The 22,398-nt window shown below is 36.0% G+C and overlaps 1 protein-coding gene across 10 annotated transcripts in view; it reads left to right on the top strand.

Moving 5' to 3' along the window:
* IKZF1 (IKAROS family zinc finger 1) overlaps positions 1-22,398 on the top strand; it is a 193,864-nt gene that overhangs the window by 135,640 nt on the left and 35,826 nt on the right. For 5 of the 10 annotated variants that reach the window (XM_053714312.1, XM_053714313.1, XM_053714310.1 and 2 more), the window contains one exon: positions 21,635-21,799. The exons of 3 other annotated variants lie outside the window; for them this stretch is intronic. In XM_053714312.1, coding sequence (XP_053570287.1) covers positions 21,635-21,799 — 165 coding nt within the window. Of the gene's footprint in view, positions 1-21,634; positions 21,896-22,398 lie in introns of all 10 variants that reach the window. 2 more of the 10 variants (XM_053714317.1, XM_053714318.1) reach the window with 1 other exon arrangement.

Genomic DNA, 22,398 nt, shown 5'->3' with positions numbered 1-22,398 from the left:
GAAAGTTACTTTAAATTTCATGTTCTATCTAAATTATGAAAGACAAAATTCAGCTTTAGTATCCCTTTAATTAACATTTCACTGTCACTTAGGGTGCAGTGATCTAAAGCTCTCTGCTCAGGTTAGATGATCTAAGAAATCTCGTCAGTACCACGAGGTCCCTCAAATGATTTTACCTTGAGATATGTTTATCTCACTATGCAGGGTTCTGCATGAAAAGTAAGATACTTCTATATTACAATATAAAGTATAAAAACAATCCCAAAGATTATGTGTGAGTTTTAGATCATTGAGCACTTGGGGCGCGATCCGATATCGATCGCAGTTTGCGGCGCAAGCGAGGGAACCGGCGTCGCCCGCAGTTTCAGCTGGCAACTCGAGCTATCCCATATAGGTCGCCGTCAGATGCTAACGTGCCGTAAGTCTCACAAACCAGCGATGTCCAGAAATCTGCGTAAGTACAAATTTCTGGCGTCGCCAGTGACTTGCGCCACGTTAGAATCTGCCGGCGCCTATAAAACCTGACTAAAGTTTAAAACACCCGCACTGTCTAACACGCCTCCCTAACATAGCCCGCACTGTCTAACACGCCTCCCTAACATAGCCCGCACTGTCTAACCCTCTATCCGCTATCCCCCCTCACTAGCCTAACAATAAAAAAGCTATTAACCCCTAAACCGCCGCTCCTTTACCCCGCCGCAACCTAATAAAGTTATTAACCCCTAAACCGCCGCTCCCGTACCCCGCCGCCAGCTATATTATATCTATAACCCCCTAAAGTGAGCCCTTAACACCGCCGCCATCTATATTAAAATTATTAACCCCTAATTTAATCTACCTACCCTGCCGCCAGCTATATTATCTATATTAACCCTAAGTATATTATAGTTAATATAGGTATTACATTATATATATTAACTATATTAACCCTAATTATATTAGGGTTAATATAGTTAATATAGTTACTATAGTATTTATATTAACTATATTAACTCTATCTAACCCTAACTAAATTTATATTAAATTAATCTAATTCATTTATAAACTAAAATATTCCTATTTAAATCTAAATACTTACCTATAAAATAAACCATAAGATAGCTACAATATAATTAATAATTACATTGTAGCTATGTTAGGGTTAATATTTATTTTACAGGTAAATTGTTAATTATTTTAACTAGGTATAATAGATATTAAATAGTTATTAACTATTTAATATCTACCTAGTTAAAATAATTACCCAATTACCTGTAAAATAAATCCTAACCTAAGTTACAAATACACCTACACTATCAATAAATTTAATAAACTACTAACATCTATCTAAAAATACAATTAAATTAACTAAACTAAATTACAAAAAAAAAACAAACACTAAATTACAAAAAATAAAAAAAAGATTACAAGATATTTAAGCTAATTACACCTATTCTAAGCCCCCTAATAAAATAATAAACCCCCAAAATAAAAAAAATTCCCTGCCCTATTCTAAATTCAACAAATTTCAAAGCTCTTTACCTTACCAGCCCTTAAAAGGGCCTTTTGTGGGGCATGCCCCAAAGAATTCAGCTCTTTTGCATACAAGAAATACAATACCCCCCCCCCCCCCATTACAACCCACCACCCACATACCCCTATTCTAAACCCACCCAAACCCCCCTTAAAAAAGCCTAACACTACCCCCCTGAAGATCTCCCTACCTTGTCTTCACCACACCGGGCCGAACTCCTGATCCGATCCGGGCGATGTCTTCCTCCAAGCGGCAAAGAAGAATTCTTCCTCCGGCGATGTCTTCCTCCAAGCGGCAAAGAAGAATTCTTCCTCCGGCGACGTCTTCCTCCAAGCGGCAGCAAAGTCTTCATTAGAATGCGAGCTCAATCTGATTGGCTGATTGGATCAACCAATCGGATTGAACTTGAATCTGATTGGCTGATTCAATCAGCCAATCAGATTTTTTTAACTTAATTCCGATTGGCTGATAGAATCCTATCAGCCAATCGGAATTCGGCGGACGCTATCTTGGATGACGTCATTTAAAGGTACATCATTCCAAGTTCAGCAGTCGGCCGGGATGGATGCTCCGCGGCGGCGGAGCGAAGAAAGAAGATTGAAGATGCCGCCGGAAGAATGAAGACTTTGCTGCCGCTTGGAGGAAGACGTCGCCGGAGGAAGAATTCTTCTTTGCCGCTTGGAGGAAGACATCGCCGGAGGAAGAATTCTTCTTTGCCGCTTGGAGGAAGACATCGCCCGGATCGGATCAGGAGTTCGGCCCGGTGTGGTGAAGACAAGGTAGGGAGATCTTCAGGGGGGTAGTGTTAGGCTTTTTTAAGGGGGGTTTGGGTGGGTTTAGAATAGGGGTATGTGGGTGGTGGGTTGTAATGGGGGGGGGGTATTGTATTTCTTGTATGCAAAAGAGCTGAATTCTTTGGGGCATGCCCCACAAAAGGCCCTTTTAAGGGCTGGTAAGGTAAAGAGCTTTGAAATTTGTTGAATTTAGAATAGGGCAGGGAATTTTTTTTATTTTGGGGGTTTATTATTTTATTAGGGGGCTTAGAATAGGTGTAATTAGCTTAAATATCTTGTAATCTTTTTTTTATTTTTTGTAATTTAGTGTTTGTTTTTTTTTGTAATTTAGTTTAGTTAATTTAATTGTATTTTTAGATAGATGTTAGTAGTTTATTAAATTTATTGATAGTGTAGGTGTATTTGTAACTTAGGTTAGGATTTATTTTACAGGTAATTGGGTAATTATTTTAACTAGGTAGATATTAAATAGTTAATAACTATTTAATATCTATTATACCTAGTTAAAATAATTAACAATTTACCTGTAAAATAAATATTAACCCTAACATAGCTACAATGTAATTATTAATTATATTGTAGCTATCTTATGGTTTATTTTATAGGTAAGTATTTAGATTTAAATAGGAATATTTTAGTTTATAAATGAATTAGATTAATTTAATATAAATTTAGTTAGGGTTAGATAGAGTTAATATAGTTAATATAAATACTATAGTAACTATATTAACTATATTAACCCTAATATAATTAGGGTTAATATAGTTAATATATATAATGTAATACCTATATTAACTATAATATACTTAGGGTTAATATAGATAATATAGCTGGCGGCGGGGTAGGTAGATTAAATTAGGGGTTAATCATTTTAATAGAGATGGCGGCGGTGTAAGGGGCTTACATTAGGGGTTAATCATTTTTATATCGGTGGCGGCGGTGTAAGGGGTCAGATTAGGGGATAGATAAGGTAGATGGCGGCGGTTTTAGAGGCTCACAGTAGGGGGTTAGTTTATGTAGATGGCGGCGGGGTCCGGGAGCGGCGGTTTAGGGGGTAATAACTTTATTAGGGATTTCGGGGGGGGGGGGGATCGCGGTTGACAGGTAGATAGACATTGCGCATGCGTTAGGTGTTAGGTTTATTTTAGCAGATCGCGGTTGACAGGGAGATAGACATTGCGCATGCGTTAGGTGTTAGGTTTATTTTATAGTTAGTTTAGGGAGTTACGGGGCTCCAATAGTCAGCGTAAGGCTTCTTACGGCTGCTTTTTGTGGCGAGGTGAAAATGGAGTAAGTTTTCTCCATTTTCGCCACGTAAGTCCTTACGCTGCATATTGGATACCAAACTGCGCGGGTTTGGTATACCTGCCTATGGCCCAAAAAACTGCGGGCGACGGCAGAAATATACGCGCGTAACTTCTAGGTTACGCCGTATATGTGATACCAAATCCGCGCAAATATTGGCATCGCCGGCTTTTGCAGGCGACGCTTTATATCGGATCGACCCCTTGGTGTTAATATCTTATTTTACAATTATCTATAGATTCATTTGAATTCATTTTTTTGTAATTCCATCTTTTGGGTATCACTGATTTTTTATTTTTATTTCAAACAAACAATAAATTCAGCACAAATTGTAAAACAAAGAGATAAAACATCATTTGTTATTTCCCATTAAACAGATTTGGACATTTATTTTCTCAATTTTTAATAATAATAATAATAATAATAATAATAATAATGTGGGTGCTAAATGGTTTCAGAATTTTAAAGGACCGATAAATACAGCAGAATTACACAATCCACAATTATAAGACAAAGCAATAGCATTTACTCTGAAAATTGTGCATATAAAAATAATGGAAGTAAACTGGAAAGTTGTTTAAAAATGTATGCTCTATCTAAATCATGAAAGTTTAATTTTGACTTTATTGTCCCTTTAAAGGGACACTGAACCCAAATTTTTTTCTTTCATGATTCTGATAGAGCATGAAATTTGAAGCAACTTTCTAATTTACTCCTATTATCAATTTTTATTCGTTCTCTTGCTATCTTTATTTGAAAAAGAAGGCATCTAAGTTTTTTGGGGGGTCCAGAACTGTGGACATCACTTTTTTATTGGTGGATGAATTTATCCACCAATCAGCAAGAACAACCCAGGTTGTTAACCAAAAATTGGCCCGGCATCTAAACTTACATTCTTGCATTTCAAATAAGGATACAAAGAGAATGAAGACAATTTGATAATAGGAGTAAATTAAGAAGTTGCTTAAAATTTCATGCTCTATCCGAATCACGAAAGAATTTTTTAAAATTATTTCATTATAAAGCATTTAATTTCTTTGTTCTGTATATTATATACAGCTAGCTTTACTGAAAAAGCCAAAATACCTAAAGTATGCAAAGTTATGCAGCTACCATCTGTGCACTTAGATTTTGTGCTCAGGCAGGAATAGTGTTGAACATGAAATAATCTCCAAGCATGACTGGCAGCGGCAAATACGGTAACATATTTTAAGAATCTCTAACTAGTTTACCCAGTAAATATTAAAAAGGGACATAAAATCCAAAATGGTTTCTAGCACGATTCAGAGAGAGCATGCAATTTTAAACAACTTCCCAATATACTATTATCACATTTTCTTAGTTTTTTGTTATCCTTTGTTCAAAAGCAGGAAGGTAAGTTCAGGAGTGTGCACGTGTCTGCAGCACTAGATGGTAGCACTATTCCCTGTCATGTAGTGCTCCAGACATGTGCACTCTACCAATCTAGATATCTCTTTAACAAAGAATAACAAGAGAACAAATCAGATTTGATAATAGAATTTAATCTTTTTTTTAAATTGTATCTGAATCATGAAAGAAAACAATTTGTGTTTCATGTCCCTTAAACCTTTAATATTAGCTGTAAAATTACAAAACTCCTATAATTGTACAAAAATTCATAATTAACTTTAACTCCCAATCACTTAAATGCAATTGTAAATGAGCATTCTGATGATTTTATTTAATTTAATTAGCGCTGCAGAATCTGTTGGCGCTCTACAAATAACGGATAATAATAATAATTTATGTACAAATTTCATAGTTTAGAAATAGAACTTTGTATTAAAGGTATAAAAAGGGAAAACAAAATGTTCTTATGTGTTAGAGCATTGCACATAAGTATGTGTTTAACCACAGAAAAGGATTAAACACATACATAAAGTCAGCTTTAGAATGGCAATACCCTACTGCTCCAGAGCTGAACATGACTGGTTATTGGTGGCTACACATATATGCCTTTTGTCATTGGCCTAGCTTCAATAACACTTGTTAGTGAAACAGATATCCCCCATCGCTTATCACAGTTGGAATGTGAGAGATTAGTTTTATTATAATCAATGGATCTGCATTTATATCTCAACCATGAAGTTATCAGCTCATAATGAGCATCACTTTCAAGGATAATGACATCACAAAAAACGTCATTACTGAACAAACTAATTAAAATAAAAACACTTCCTATATAAAACAGTCCACTCTAACATATGAAGAAAAGAAAACTTGAAAATAAATATATAATAAAAATGTGACAACCTTGTCAGCTGAAGAACAACGAGACTCAACTGCATGACAAGTTACTTCACAGGGACAATATCATTTGTTTATAAGCTGCACCTTCTTTGAGATTTAGGTGAAAAACACTGGCCACGCCTCCAGAACACCCCAAAGCATAAGGGTCAGCCTCACGTTTGACATCTTTAAAACTCACATGTGCACATGATAAGAGCATGTAATCTTAAGCAACTTTCTAATTTACTCCTATTATCAATGTTTCTTCATTCTCTTGGTATCTTTATTTGAAAAGCAGGAATATCAGCTTAGGAGCACCAGGGTTGTGCTTGGTTATTTGTGTCTAAATGTAGCCACCAATAAGCTAGCGCTACCCAGGGTGCTGAACCAAAAATGGGTTGGCTCCTAAGCTCACATTCCTGCATTTCCAAATTGGATACCAAGAGAACGAAGAAAAATTAATAATATAAGTTAGAAAGTTGCTTAAAATTGCATGCTCTATCTGAATCATTAAAGAAAAAATTTGGGTTTCCTATTCCTTTAAGCTTCTACTTTATAGGAAACATGGGCAGAATTGTTGGGTCTATGGGTTTTACTTGCCTTCAAATTCTCTTTCTATGTTTTTATGAAAAATTGATCAACTTCACTGCGACAATGGATTGAGAGAGGAGACTATCAGGAGAGGAGAGAATGCTGGACTAACTGAATAAAGATTAGCGACCTTACCAGTTAGTGAGAACAGCTGGGCAGCTTGGAGAGCAGTTGTAATTTTCGTGTATTGGTTCAGTTGTTGGTGATTGATAGCCATTATCGGTCGTTACCGTGGCCATTGTGCTCAACTGGAGATTGAATATCATGGGAGTTATCAAACTCAGTTGTTTTTAAGTTACTAATATTGTGATTGATTTGATAAAAAAAATATGTCCGATACTATTTTAAATTATTATTTATTAAATGATCATTACATCAAACAAACCCTTGTTTGAATAAAAAAAGCTGGATTTATAGGTTTAAAGTTTAGGGGCAGCTATATGGTATACTTGGTGCAAGCATGACTAAGATATTGTGAGAATAAAGCATTTAAATGTTGGACCCTCTCAGTTTTAAGTAAACAGTTTGGATGTACAGATATCTGTGTATGCTGCGATTAAGTGCTGGCAAGCACGGCCCGTGCCAAACAAGGAATAAGTCTGGCTGGTGCTGTCTTCAAACAGTGAAACTTAATTGTTTGTGCAAGCAAATATAAATAGAATGATCAGTGTACTGTTTCCCTTTTCCATGCCTTGACTAGAAATATACACTTCTCTTTTATGGTTTTTCTTCAGTAGGGACCATTGTGAAAATAGGAATACTTTAGGACAGCATGAGGAAGTGGAACTTGCATAAACAAGGAGAGCTGGATTTTGCAAGTCTTTTCACAAGCAGATGGGGTTAATTTGCTGTTTATCCTTAAAAAAAATTGTGATAAATGTAGTGGCAAGTAAGACTAAGTTTATCTAGTTTGCACACCTTTTGTCTGTTTTTAAATTTGAAACCCTAGCCTGAATATAAAGGTATCTCTACAAATATGCACTCAAAGGAACATGAAACCAACATTTTTTTCTTTCATGATTCAGAAATAGCATGCGATTTTAAACAACTTTCTAATTTACTTCTAGTATCTAATTTGCTTTATTCTCTTGATATCCTTTGTTGAAAATCATATCTAGATAGACTCAATAGCTGCTGATTGGTGGCTGCACATAGATGCCTTGTGTTTATTGACTCACCCATGTGCATTGCTATTTTTTTCAACAAAGGGTACCTAAAGAATTAAGCAAATTAGATAATAGAAGTAAATTGAAATTTTGTTTAAAATTCTCTTATCTATCTCAATCATGAAAGAAACATTTTTGGTTTCATGTCTCTTTAATTATTGTCACATGTATTAGTGTGGTGCTCGCCCCTAATCATTAATGTAAGTAGTGCTTTGTTTATATCTCCAATAACAATGCAGAAGAAGGAGAAAGGTAAACGGAGGCAGACGGTGGATTTTTAAAGAGAATAAAATGGTATAAGTCCACCATCGCCTGTGCATGGTATTTAAAGGCAGTGACGGTTCTATGCTATGCACCTCCAAATGCACGTGTAGCACCCCGGTTGAGCCGCAAAGTGCTCCAAATATTACGTATGCTGTATCTTTCAACTTTTTCACCACCTTTTGTTAGCCCCCAAATATTAAACTCTAGAACAGCCACTGTTTAAAGGGGCATAAAAAAGTCAAAATTAAGCATTGATGGGTCAGATTACTTCTATTACCAAATTGACTTTGTTCTCTTGGTACCTTTATTGAAAGCCTACATAGGCAGAATCAGTAGCATTAGTGCACTACTCTGAGCTAGCTGGTCTTGGTGGCTACATACATATGCTTCTTGTAATTGTCTCACCATATGTTGTCAGTTATTTTCCAGTATTGCAGTGTTCTTCACAGAAAATGTTGCCAGCCAAGTGGTATTATAAAGTAGCTGGGTAGGGGCAGTGTTATTTATAAATGTTACTTAAAGGGACATAAAACAAGTTGGAATAGAGACAAAATATAATAATATGTACTTTAATCACTTTACCTGCAAATTTAAACTGCAGTGCCTCGCCATTAACCCTTTATTTTAAGTTTCCGAATTGTACAACTCCCCCTACACAATTTCTTATATGGCTGTATCTATCTCCACCTTTGCTTTGGTAGAATACAAGACAGTAAGACTAATTATCTGCTGGAGCATGCCTAGAAGCAAATAAACTGCTGTGAACTCAGTTGAAATACAATGCCTGTGTTTCTGATGCTAAAAAATAAGAGGCGTGGATCAAACTACTCCAAAAAGCATGACTGTGAAACTAATTTTGCTTATTTTTGAAAATTATTTTAAAATACTTGCCAGCAATTTTAAAACAATTTTTTTTATGCAAACTATTTTTACTTAATTAACCCTTTTAGGATATGCACAGATCTCATCATGTTTTATGGCACTTTAAGCTATTCAAAGCACACATTAATTGCATAATTTAACATACATTAATTTAATGATAATTTGTGCAACAATGAAAAAAAAAGATTAATATTAGCTAATTTTAGCTTAATATCGGCTTAAATATTAGCTAGTTGGTCAGTACAATTATCCAGGTGCTGTGCCCTTTTAGCAAGAGTGCAACAATAAAACACATAATTAGAGCATTTTGTTTTTGACCTTTTATGTCCCTTTAGAGATCATGACACTAAAATGCATCTCAAAATATCTTTGTATATCATTACTGTATTAACTTCTGCAATTTCTCTACTGAGCATCCATCAACATTTTCATTAAGTTCCTGGTATATCCTACTCTTGAAGTTCTTCTTTTTACATTTTCTGCTCAGTTTCTTGATCTGATAAAACTGGTTGAGATTTCTGCTCACGATATTCTGGCTGTGATCTCCTGGCTGCAAAAATAGTGGTGCGTAAGATGTAAAGTTTACTTATTCTATATAAGGCTTTTAGGGCTATATTATGAGTGGAGCGGTATTTATCACTCCTGTTCATACGTTAACTCAGCTAAAAGTAAGCTTTTTGCGTGCGTCGGGTAGTGCTCGTATTGCAAAGTGAAAGTAAAACGTTTTCGCTCACGCATTAACCTGATGCGCACAAAAAAATTAAGTTAGAATATCACTGTATAATGGTATTTTGGTATCTATTTAAAATACTTAGAACATATTCCCATAACGGCCACAGCTCGTGCAACCCTTATCACAACAACACATTAATATGTATGTATATGGATGTGTTGATATGTTTTGAAATACATATATACACATAAATACATATATATATATATATATATATATATATATATATGTATAAATTCATATACATAAATATTTATAGACATACAAATATAAATAATTGTGTTCTTATGGATCCCTATGTAAAAGCACTTTTGGTCTGTTTTTTTTTTTTTCTAACACCTGACATCTTGTAACTTTGAGCCCTTAAAACTTTTTTGTGCAATATTTTTTAATTCATTCCAGACAGTGATAATTTGAGTGTTACTGTACTGTTACACGTATTTGTGATGTGTTTTGGGACACTTGTTACTTAACCAGAGGTCTGATGTTGCAGTGTTTACTTGGGAGTAAAATGCGATTGCGTTCTTGTGGTTGCATTTACTTCCAACTTGTAATATCAAGGTTATTTAACATGAACCCCGAAAAGGAACATTTTTGCCCCAACGCAAACACACAGAGATACGTGCTCCAACTATAATCTAGCCCTAACTAAATTTGTAACTCTGAAATTTGAATAATTACTGCAGATCCCCTATTAACATTTTGAGTGTTTATACATTTTAATAACATCAGTAAAGCTTCCAAATATACTTTGGTGAACTTGGATATATATTATAAGGCCTATATTTACTCATTTGCAGACCCATATGTAGGAAACAATGCTGAATAAGGCTATGAATTAAAAACCGAAACCCTTTATCTTATATCTCCGTAAAACATTCTCACAGTCCTGCACTTGGCTAAACAACTTGGGATATTGACTTTAATTTTCTGCAACAGAAGCAGAATGTTTTTCAAGGAAATCGTAGAGCATTGCCTGGGTGGGGTCCCAATAAGCATTTGTCCCATGGGAGATAACATATCTGAAGCCCTGCTGAAGTTCCCTGCCCTGCTAGGATGCTGTAGGATAAAAGTCTGGAATCATCAGTTTGTTGTATCAGTGAATACAGTGCTGTGTATGGTCACCACACTCTGAGAACATAAAAAAAGTATTTAACTTCATTATACTGTGGTCTTATAGAAAGTCCCATTTCTCTAAAACTGTGTTTTTAACCCTTTTTTTTTCATCTTTCTTTTTTTGGAAATATAATCTACTTTAACCTTTCATTACTCTTACTTTCCTGCTCAGAGCATGTGAATGTCTTTTTCTGTATTGACTTTAAATCTAATAGACTTATTTGTGTTTCATGGTGAATTTCACAACTGTAGTTATAGTAGTCACTTTTTATCATACATTATATTATCTTTTGTAACAAGAAGAGCTTGAAAATGAGTTACAGTTATCTTAGATAAAAGAAAGAAATACAAAAATATATCTGGCTGTGAAGCTGCTTGTTTCATTATATTGGTACTAGTATGATATATACTGTAATTCTATATGTTATTTTAGTAGAAGTGATACAATAATATTACTTTTCAAAAGACTTAAAGGGACAGTAAAGTCAAAATTAAACTTATGTGATTCAGAAGCAGCCTACATTTTTTTTATCAGCTTTCCAATTTGCTTCTATTTGCCTTGTTCTCTTGGAATACTCTGTTGAAAGCATTCCTAGGTAGGCTCAGGATTTGCAACTTAACACAGAGAGCTAGCTGCTGACTGATGAATGCACATTTATGCATTTTGCCATCTGCTCAGCTAGCTCCCAGTAGTGCATAGATGATACTTTAACAAAGCATACCAATAGAATGATGCAAATTTGATAATAAAAGTAAATTGGACATGCCATGAGATGACAGCCAAGGGTAGAACCTGCTAATGTATACACTGACAGGTGTCTCCTGTATGTTCCTATATGGTGTGCAGGCTTATATATATATATATATATATATATATATATATATATATATATATATATATATATAAAGATAGATGATAGATAGATAGATAGATAGATAGATAGATAGATAGATAGATAGATAGATGATAGCTTTAGATATATAGTGTACCATGTAGAAATATGTATTTATGAATAAATTCTTCTATGTGAAGAATATTGGAATGTGAGATATTTATATTTTCATGTAGGGTTAGCACACTTTTGAATATGCGATCAGCTTTACGTGCGAGTAGGGTGTTAGGTTTATTTTCCACTTTTTTATGCATTGAGTTCTAAGGGGGAATACGATAACGCGTTCGCGATATTCTAACTTCGGCTTTTTGCACACTTAGTGTGTGAGAAAACGTTTTACTTTCAACTTGTAATACAAGCGCTACCCAACGCGTGCAAAAAAAATGCATTTCAATTTTGAAAAGAAGAATTTTTGTAGTATACATGTATTAGCAAAAATGCATATAATAAACATTAGGGGGCCAATTTATCCCTGATGCCCCTGTTTCGGCGCAAGCCTTCAGGCTCGCCGGAAACAGCAGTTAGGAAGCAGCGATCTTAAGACCGCTGCTCCATAACTGGTCCGCTGCCTCTGACGCTGCGGTCTGCAATCCGCCTGATCCTATATGATCGGGTTGATTGACACCCCCTTCTAGCGGCCAATTGGCCGCGAATCTGCAAGGGGCGGCATTGCACAAGCAGTACACCATAACTGCTTGTGCAATGTTAAATGCAGACAGCGTATGCTGTCGGCATTCAGCGATGTCTGTCGGAGATGATACGCTACAGCGTATGATGTCGGACAGATAATGATAAATCGCCCCCTAGGTGTTCCAGTCTGTGATTACCCTATGACTGTGGTTGAATAAACTTACACTTGGACTTTTTTGCACTTTTGTTGTCCGGCAGCAGTTTCTTTCTTCCTGTTCCTGAATATAATAAACCTTATAGCTGTTTCCAATGTATATCTAAGTATGCACCCTGGACCAGCATTTTAAACACAGCACTTGTTCAGAGAGCCTAAGGTGCTTGTACCATCTGGTAATTACTCAATTTGCTAATTGATGAAATGATACAAACTCCACTGACGCTCTGAGCAGCTGCAGTATTTAAAATGCTGTTGCACTGAGAATATCTAGCTATGCTTCACATGCACATGCAGAGAAAAATGTTAACACTAAAACAGTGAAGTATTTTTGCCGCCATTACATGTATATTGCAAATATGTTTCTATCCAAAGATGTAATTCATCTATGTGCATTGAAATTTTGACCAGAATCTCCCTTTAAATACTGTTCCACCTGTAATCTGGTCCTGGGTGCTTTAATGAAGCTAAGGCTAGCAATTTTTTATTTTTTTTTCACAAAAAGGGTAACGTATAACAATGGATCATTATCTCAGCTTGAGAATAGTAGGTTTAGGAGTCATTTACAGAAGACCTTCTTTACATAATGGGCTGTCGATTCATGGAATAATTTCCATTTAAGATGATAAAGACAAAAACTGTAAGGAAATTAAAACAATGTCAGGGATATGCATAAGACTATCTTAACAACTAAAGAAATATGGGCAAACTGGTTGGTCTTGCCAACTGCTGTCATTTTTGTAATGCAAGACCTTTTATGACTGGCATTTCTTAATAGGCTTGACACATAAAGATGTTTAAATCAATAGTAACAACAATATAGTCTGATAAAAAGATGCTAACTGATAAATGTTAGGAAGTATGTACAAAAATACTATTGCCTCAGTATATAATACTTACCAGTCTGGTTTCACAGGTGTATCACACGTCATAAGAATGCCATATGTGACAAACAGAATCACCACTTCAATAAAAACTCAACATTAGTGTGATCAACCAAGCATCCTGTTTGCTTTCTATATTACAGCTTTACGTGAGGCTGAACGCTTTAGGGATTTACATGCAATGATTCTCAAAACATTTTCCCGTAAGTATACTTCTGACTGTACCTCTGCATGTTTCATTTATCAAAGCACACACCTTAGTTTGGCTTGTGTGTTATATGTGATGTTTCTGCATGGTCCTCACATAGAAAAGTCATTTGGTGAAGCATGCAATGCACTTCATTTATCTGTCATTAAAATGCATGCACCATTCATGTATTATTCAGAGCCTTGTCATTTGCTTATGGCATTAAAGGGGTGTGAAAGTCAAAATTATCATACATAAAAATTTATGCATGATGCATAAAAAAAGAAAAACAACTTTTCAATTGTCTTCTACTATAAAATTTGCTTAGTTCTCCTGGTATCTTTTCTTGTAAAGAGTACTTAGACAGAATCAGGAGCAGCAATGCACTTTGGGAAGCTACCTGGTGATTGGCTACACACATATGCCTCTTGTTATGGGCTCACTAGATGTGTTCAACTAGGTCCCTGGAGTTAAACAGATTGTTATAGCCAAGTGAAAGTTACATTTCTGCCATTTTAGTTTACAAGAGTGATAACATTTCTATTGGATTTTTTAAATAAGAGAAAACTAAAGGGACAATCAAGTCAAAATTAAACTTTCATTATTCAGATAAGGCATGTAATTTTAAATATCTTTCCAATTTACTTGTATCATCAAATTTACTTTGTTTTCTTGGTATCTTTTGTTGAAAGCTAAACTTAGGTAGGTTCATATTATAATTTCTAATCCATTGAAGGCTGCCTCTTATCTAAGTGCATTTTGACAGTTTTTCACAGTTAGACAGCGCTAGTTCATGTGTGCCAAACAGATAACATTGTGCTCACTCCTGTGTATTTACCTAGGAGACAGCACTGATTGGCTAAAATGCATGTCTGTCAAAAGAACTGAAACAAGGGGGCAGTCTGCAGAGGCTGAGATACAAGGTAGTCAGAGAGGTAAATATTGATATAACTGTTGGTTATGCAAAACTGGGGAATGGGTAATAAATGGATTATCTATCTTTTTAAACAATATAAATTGTGGAGTATACTGTCCCTTTAATGTATTTCTTACTGAACTTTACATTTATATTTCACCTTGTACAGATTGCATGTCCTGCATGTACTGTGTTATAAATATTAGTTTTCCTGTTGCATTCATTTCACTGTCACAAACTTTTTTTACTCTGCTAGAAATTGCTTCATATAACTAGAGAGTGGATCAGAATCCTTTAGAAGAGTCTATCCAATTAAAGTTTCTACAGTATTCACCTTTAAAGTCTAAGCAAGTTTTTATAGATAAATAATGTAATATCTTTTTCTAAAGGATTGTGATTCACCTAGATGTCGTAAATGTGTCAACATAGCATGCTGGGTATTGGTGTGGGTATTGTTTACTTATTGTGAATGCACATTGTACCTTTCTTTGTTCTACCTAAGGGACAGCATTTCAAAATGTATTACAGTTGTTGCAATCGTATCGTTTCAGCTATCAGTGTATCCACTGGAGCAAGGGGTTCTGGGCAATGATATGCAAATTAAAGTCACAATTTCACCTTTTTGCTTCCAAGTATGTGTATTAAACATGGAATTTCTCATTATAATGTAGTGAAATAGATATTTCAATATTGAAAGAAAATCATTCATGTTAGGCTTTTGAAATACACCAAACACTAGATTTAGTTTTAGCTTAATAAGCTTTAACTTTACAATTTTCCTACAAAAAATGTAATATATTTGATTTGCTGCTCTTTCAAATGCAGAATAGAAAATATTTACCTACTATGCCCCTTTAAATGAATTATACTTCTCTAACCTGGATGACATCAGTATTTTTTTGTCACCCTTGTAGGTGAAAGTAATAATACTCAGTGACTATAACACAAGCACAGACAAAAAATATAGTTTTGGACGAATCATTTGTCATGAAAAAAACAAATCCTTTCATTCTGTCCAGTATAAAGTAACAGTTTTAAATGCATGAAGGGATAAACTAAAATGTATTTTGCATGTATTTGGTTTGTTAGTTTTTAGTTATGGGACCATATGTTTATTTGCTCAGTCCAAAAAATATGAAGCTCACACAGAGCAACTAATGTTACGATCAATCTGTTAGGACTCAATAACCATCAAAGTACATAAAGCTGGCAACTCTTTTACACGGTCAGCAGCATGACTTACATGCAGCAATGAAACAAATAAGTATGTTTCCTTTATGACAATAATACATTTTTGTCATACCTTAAAGGGATAGTAAACCCCAAAATTTTCTTTTATGATTCAGATAGAACATACAATTTTAAACAACTTTCCAATTTAATTCTTTTATACATTTTTCTTCATTCTCTTGTTATCCATTGCTGAAGGGACAGCATTGCACTACTGACAGGAAGCTGAAAATATCTATTTAGACAATTGTATACCATAAGAATGTGTGCACTACGTCACTTCCGGTGACGTGTAATCAGCTGTTGGAGGGGTGTGGCGCTCACTACGCATGCGCAAGAGGCCCAACCGCCTCCAAACAGCTGTTTAAGGCGACTTATTTGAGAACAACGGGTCGAGGAATTCTATGGGCCGTGCCGCGCATGCGCACACAGCCCTACTCTTCACTCATCAGACAAGGCACTAGTGGCACACTGAACCCTATTGGTTGTACAGCCACTGACTTCACGGACACACGGACCAATCAGATAATGCAGTAATGCTTTTTTACTATGTATTATCTGATTGGTCCATAGTCCATTTGATTTGCCCATCTCCATTCAATTTCCAAATTGTTCCATCGCACACCGCTGACTTGCCGTGCCCAGGGGGGGGGGGGGTTGTGCTTATGAGGTTTACAGGGGGTGCTGATGGGGCTCACGTAAGTTACACAGGGGGTGCTTATGGAGGTTACAGTGGGTGCTGATGGGGCTTATGTAGGTTACAGAGGGGGTAACCTACATAAGCCCCATCAGCACACCCTGTAACCCCCATAAGCACCCCCTGTGTAACTTACGTAAGCCCCATCAGCACCCCCTGTAAACCCCATAAGCACAATCGACGTGTGATGGAACAATTTGGAAATTGAATGGAGGTGGGCAAATCAAAAGGACTACGGACCGATCAGATAATACATAGTAAAAAAGCGTCACTGCATTATCTGATTGGTCCGTGTGTCCGTGAAGTCAGTGGCCGTACAACCAATAGGGTCCAGTGTGCCGCTAGTGCCTTGTCTGATGAGTAAAGAGTAGGGCCGTGTGCGCATGCGCGGCACGGCCCGTAGAATTCCTCAACCCGTTGTTCTCAAATAAGTCACCTTAAACAGCTGTTTAGAAGAGGTTGGGCCCCTTGCGCATGCGCATTGAGCGCCACACACCTCCAGCAGTTGATTCACGTCACCGGAAGTGACGTAGGTCCCACATTCTTAAGCGGCATACAACTTATTTTAGAACACAGGCACCAATTAGCAGAAGCTCCCACTAGTGTATGATATGTGCATATTCATTTTTTAACAAGGGATACTAAGAGAACGAAGCACATTTGAAAATAGAAGTGAATTTAAAAGTGTCTTAAAATAACATGCTCTATCTGAATCATGCAAGTTTAATTTTGACTTTCCTATTCCTTTAAAGGAACGTTAAAGCCCAAATTAAACTTTCATGATTCAGATAGAGCACACAATTTTAGACAACTTTCCAATTCACTTCCATTATCAAAATGTGCACAATCTTTTTATGTGCACACTTTCTGGGCACTACTGAGCATGTGCAAAAATTAATAGTATGTACTTATATGGATTTTGTGATTGGCTGTCACATTATGCAGAGGAAAGCAAAATAGAGCTAACTTTGACATTTATCAGAAAAAAATTACTACTCATGTGAAATTCAGACTTTGGGCCACATTTAACAAATCCCAGAATTGCAGAAAGCACATGAGTAGGGGCTGTCAATCACCCCAGGCAAACGTGTCCGGGGTGATTTTAATCTTCCAGCTAAGTGCTGACGTAAAGGTTCAAAAGAAGTAGTCTGATGACCACTGCTTCTTAAAGGGATAGTCTATTCAGAATTAAACTTTCATGATTCAGATAGGGCATGCATCTAAAACAACTTTTAAACATGCAAGCCTGCAGCGAAGGGCCTCAGAAACCCTAAGTGCTTTTGCATTGTCTTTTTATTATGCATTTGTCGATTATGCAGTTCTGCTGTATTTTATGGTCCTTTAAACGTCCACCAATGACTGTTGCGCTAACACAGCTGATTATTCTCATAAAATGACAGCCAGTATTATTGGTTTCAAAATACCAAAAAAACTGACATAGCCTTCATTTCTTCTGCATCAACACTGTAATAACCAGTGAACTACAGCTCCCAATTCACTGACTGCTTGAGACACTCCCATATCTGCATTCCCCAGCCAACCACTTCTATGTCCCGGGTTCAGTTCAACATAACACAAAGTTAAAAATACTCCACATTTATTATAATACATTTTATACCAGCTTACATAGAAATGTTACTTTTATAAAATCAAGCATTTCTGCAGTAGAAACCAGAGGTCTCTGTTATATTTTTTGACAAATGCAACAAATATATATATTTTTACATACATTGGAAAACAAATGTACATGTCTAATGCCCAAATTAAATTTCACAGATGGAGCTGCTAAATACTAATGTTTCATTTTATCATCTGACAGACGAAAAGGTTTACCTCCATTTTGAAATGACTTTTGTCTCTTCTGCATTTTCTGTACTACTGAAACAGAACCAGGGCTGGAAATTTTAAACTAGTCCATTAGTCCTGGATTTAATTGTTTTTAATTTAATAAATTTATTTAATTATAGTGTAGTGTTAGGTGTTATTGTAACTTAGGTTAGGTTTTATTTTACAGGTACTTTTGTATTTATTTTAGCTAGGTAGTTATTAAATAGTTAATAACTATTTACTAACTATTCTACCTAGTTAAAATAAATACAAACTTGCCTGTAAAATAAAAATAAACCCTAAGCTAGCTACAATGTAACTATTAGTTATATTGTAGCTAATTTAGGGTTTATTTTATAGGTAAGTATTTATTTTTAAATAGGAATAATTTAGTTAATGATAGGAATTTTCTTTAGATTTATTTAAATTATATTTAAGTTAGGGAGTGTTAGGGTTAGGGTTAGACTTAGATTTAGGGGTTAATATAATGTAGGTGGCGGCAGCGTCCGGAGCGGCAGATTAGGGGTTAATAAATATAATGCAGGTGGCGGCGATGTTGGGGGCGGCAGATTAGGGGTTAATAAGTGTAAGATTAGGAGTGTTTCGACTCGGGGTTCATGTTAGGGTGTTAGGTGTAAACATAAATTTTATTTCCCCATAGAAATCAATGGGGCTGCGTTACTGAGTTTTACACTGCTTTTTTGCAGGTGTTAGATTTTTTTTGAGCCGTCTCTCCCCGTTGATTCCTATGGGGAAATCGTGCACAAGCATGTATAACCAGCTCACCGCTGACTTAAGCAGCGCTGGTATTGGAGTGAGATATGGAGCTAATTTTTGCTCAACGCTCACTTCTTTCCTAATAACGCCAGGTTTGTAAAAACCCGTAATACCAGCGCTGCAGGTAAGTGAGCGGTGAGAGAAAACTGCTTGTTAGCACCGCATAGCCTCTAACGCAAAACTCGTAATTTAGCCGTTAGTTTTTCAAAATGTTACAGATCACAGATATTGCTTTTTGTCCTCTCTAGGGAGTGTGGGGCAAGCACAGTTTTTACACAAAACCAAGAGGAGTTTAATGTCCTTTTAAACTAATTAAAATGTTCAGTTAATAATGGTATAAATTAGATATGTGCATTTGTTTTTTTATGAATGAAAATGTGTTAACAAAACATGGATATTTGTTTTGTTTTCAACAAACAAATATCCAAATTAATGCACCACGAAATTGAACGAAAATAAATAAATAAATACTAATGAAATGCAACAGTATTCATTAGTTTCCTTTAAGTTTCCATAGGAGTTAAAATATTTACCTCTAGCGTTCTAGAGAACCGCACTAATCCCACAACTTCTTCACAGACCCCAGGGCCCTGCTAATAGGAGTGCTTAGCATGCACCACACTGTGGTGACATTTTATCACTGGAATATTAAAATATAGCTCACAGATTTTATACCTTGCAATTCACATAGCTGGTTTTAAAATTGAATATTCAAGTCATTCTTTGGACTAGTGTCTGTCTAAGTAGGACACTCCCAATAGGCTTTGAGTGGCATTTGATAAACCACTCCCTATTGAATTGGGGTATAAAATACTGTAACACCAAAACCTCTGCCTCTCTTCTTATCTTGTTCCTGCTGAAAAGATGGCTGATGGTGGACACACTGGAGAATGTGGCTTAGTATATTCCTATGATTATTTTAGCAGTATTGCTTACTCTGGGTTTGTTTAAGATAAAGTTACCCTGTATAATTTGGACTGGATGTTGTAGCTCTTGGTATTTCTTGAGACTTGTTTTGTATTTTGTAGTTTATAGATAATTGTTAATCTTCATACCTATATTATTTGTCTTCCAATAAAATAATTTTAAAAAGTGGACAACCCCTTTGGTTTAATATTCTGCTAATTACCACCACACACACTCTGTGAAGAAGTGTCTGGATTAGCGCAGCTCCCCAGCGTGCTACACTTTTCTATAGCAAGCTGGGGAGCTGCACTAATTCTGATACTTCTTTACAGACCCCAGGGCCACGCTAGTAGGAGCGCTTAGCACGCACCACGCATTAGCAAGGCCCTGGGCTCTGTGAAGAAGTGTCTTTATTAGCGCGGTGCCACAGCTCTCTACACTTACCTATAGCAAGCTGAGGAGCTGCACTAATCCCAATACTTCTTCACAGAGCCCCGGGTCACATTAATAGGAGCGCTTACCACGCACCACACATTAGCAAGGCTCTAGGCTCTGTAAGGAAGTGTCTGTATTAGCACAGCGCCACAGTGCGCTACACTTGCCTATAGCAAGATAGGGAGCTGCGCTAATACCAATACTTCTTCACAGAGCCTAGAGCCAAGCTAATAGGTGGTTTAGCGTATAAATTAGATTACATGCCTTAGATATTTTGTCTGGAATTCACTATAATTTACCACTAAATCTTATTCATTGTCCAGATACCCTCACCCCCATAAACCCTTAACAGACTGCCATATATTGTAGTTTTCACTACCCTACTACATGCTATAATGTGAATTCCAGTGGAAGGGCTTGATTACCATGACAACAGCAAAACAGAACATATAAACATACTCTAGGAGTTTTTCAAGGGTGTATCCTTGGATTGCTTGGAAATAGCAGCGGCCTATTTTAACATGACAGAATTAATGTGCATGTTTTTTTTTATATATATCCTTTGCAGTGTAGTGTTTAATTGCTGTTATATAGTATGCATAAATAAGAAATTAGTTTTTTTAATAGTTGTAAAACTATGGCTATGCTCAAACAGAGGTTCCTATGATTAAGCGCTGCACAGGCGCAAAACGCATCCTTGCTTCCCTGCATGTCTATGGACTTTTAAGAATTTGAAATAAAAAATATTTATTTCATTTTTACCCTTGAGTACTCAGGATTCCTTTTTGTTCCCAACCTTTTGTTCATGACACACCTACAGCCCAGGAATTTCCTGCTTGAACACAAATGATAATTCAAAATAAAAAATACACTGATTAGCCACCTGTGATCAAGCAGCGGTTGCATTACATTCTGTTATCTCGTTGTACTATATGGACAGAATATGGATTCAGAGTACTTGAGTTTGCACTTTTCGTAGGGTATCAGGAACATTACTACAGAGTTTATTTTTTTATTTATTTTTTACCAAAATGTGTTTTGTTCTTCTTTAACCCCTTTATGCTTGGGGCAAGTGTTAACCAATAAACACTTGCTTGAAAAATCACGCTATCATCAATGATTTCAAGGCCGGGATCGGATCATGGGGGACTGCCTATGATGCTAGGCATGTCCCCCCCCCCCCCCAGTCCAATTATACTTTTCCATAAAGCAGGAGGCTGCAGGATGCTGAATAAAATAGGACTTTCAATGATGTCCTAAGGGCGTTAAAGCCCTGCACGTTAAGTGGTCAATTCTAGTATACAATGAATTTAGGATAAGTGTGAGAGCCAGCAACTGGATAAACTGTAAAAAAAGAGTAAAAAACAAACAAACATTTTTTAAAACTCTTAAAACTAATCTGGGGCATTCATTTTCTCTTCTAGCTGGTAATATCAAAGTAGAGACACACAGTGATGAAGAGAATGGGCGTGCCTGTGAAATGAATGGGGAGGAATGTGCAGAGGATTTACGAATGATTGATGCCACCGGGGAGAAAATGAATGGCTCACTGAATGGACAAGGCCCCAAAGCCTTAACAGGAGTTGGAGGTATTCGACTACCTAACGGAAAACTAAAATGTGATATCTGTGGGATAATATGCATCGGCCCCAATGTGCTCATGGTACACAAAAGAAGCCACACTGGTAAGGGCCTGGCATAGGTTTTTTTTCAAAGGCCAAAAAATATATACTTCAGCATGCTAAAAATGCAATGAAAATGTGGCTTTATAGAAGGCACTGGGCCCGTATGCAATGCAAAGTAAACCTGCCCTTTTAAGCAGCATTGTCCATAAAGACAAGCTCAATTGAATAGTGGCAAACTTTATTTAAAAACGGCACACAATAATTTATTGCCAAGATTCCCTCATATATCAGTGAAATCAGATTACTTCTTAAAAAGTGTACATTAAGCACATATTTACCTCTGTTTACCTTTACCTGACCTTCTTTGTTATATTTTATAATATTATGTTGTTCCAATACATTTAATTTGGAACAATGTTTAATCTCAATTCTTAACAACATTTTGCTATCAATCTGGTGCTTTATATGTATTATTGATAAATCTGAACTGGTTCTTTGACTAAAAAAAAGTAACTAATCTTGCTTTCAGACCCCACTAAATGTAAAACAGAAAGTGATAATAT

The sequence above is a fragment of the Bombina bombina genome, chromosome 5 (genome assembly GCF_027579735.1).
Source record: "Bombina bombina isolate aBomBom1 chromosome 5, aBomBom1.pri, whole genome shotgun sequence".
Taxonomy (NCBI): domain Eukaryota; kingdom Metazoa; phylum Chordata; class Amphibia; order Anura; family Bombinatoridae; genus Bombina; species Bombina bombina.
Note: the sequence above shows the minus strand (reverse complement) of the source record. Positions and strands in the feature narration are given on the sequence as shown.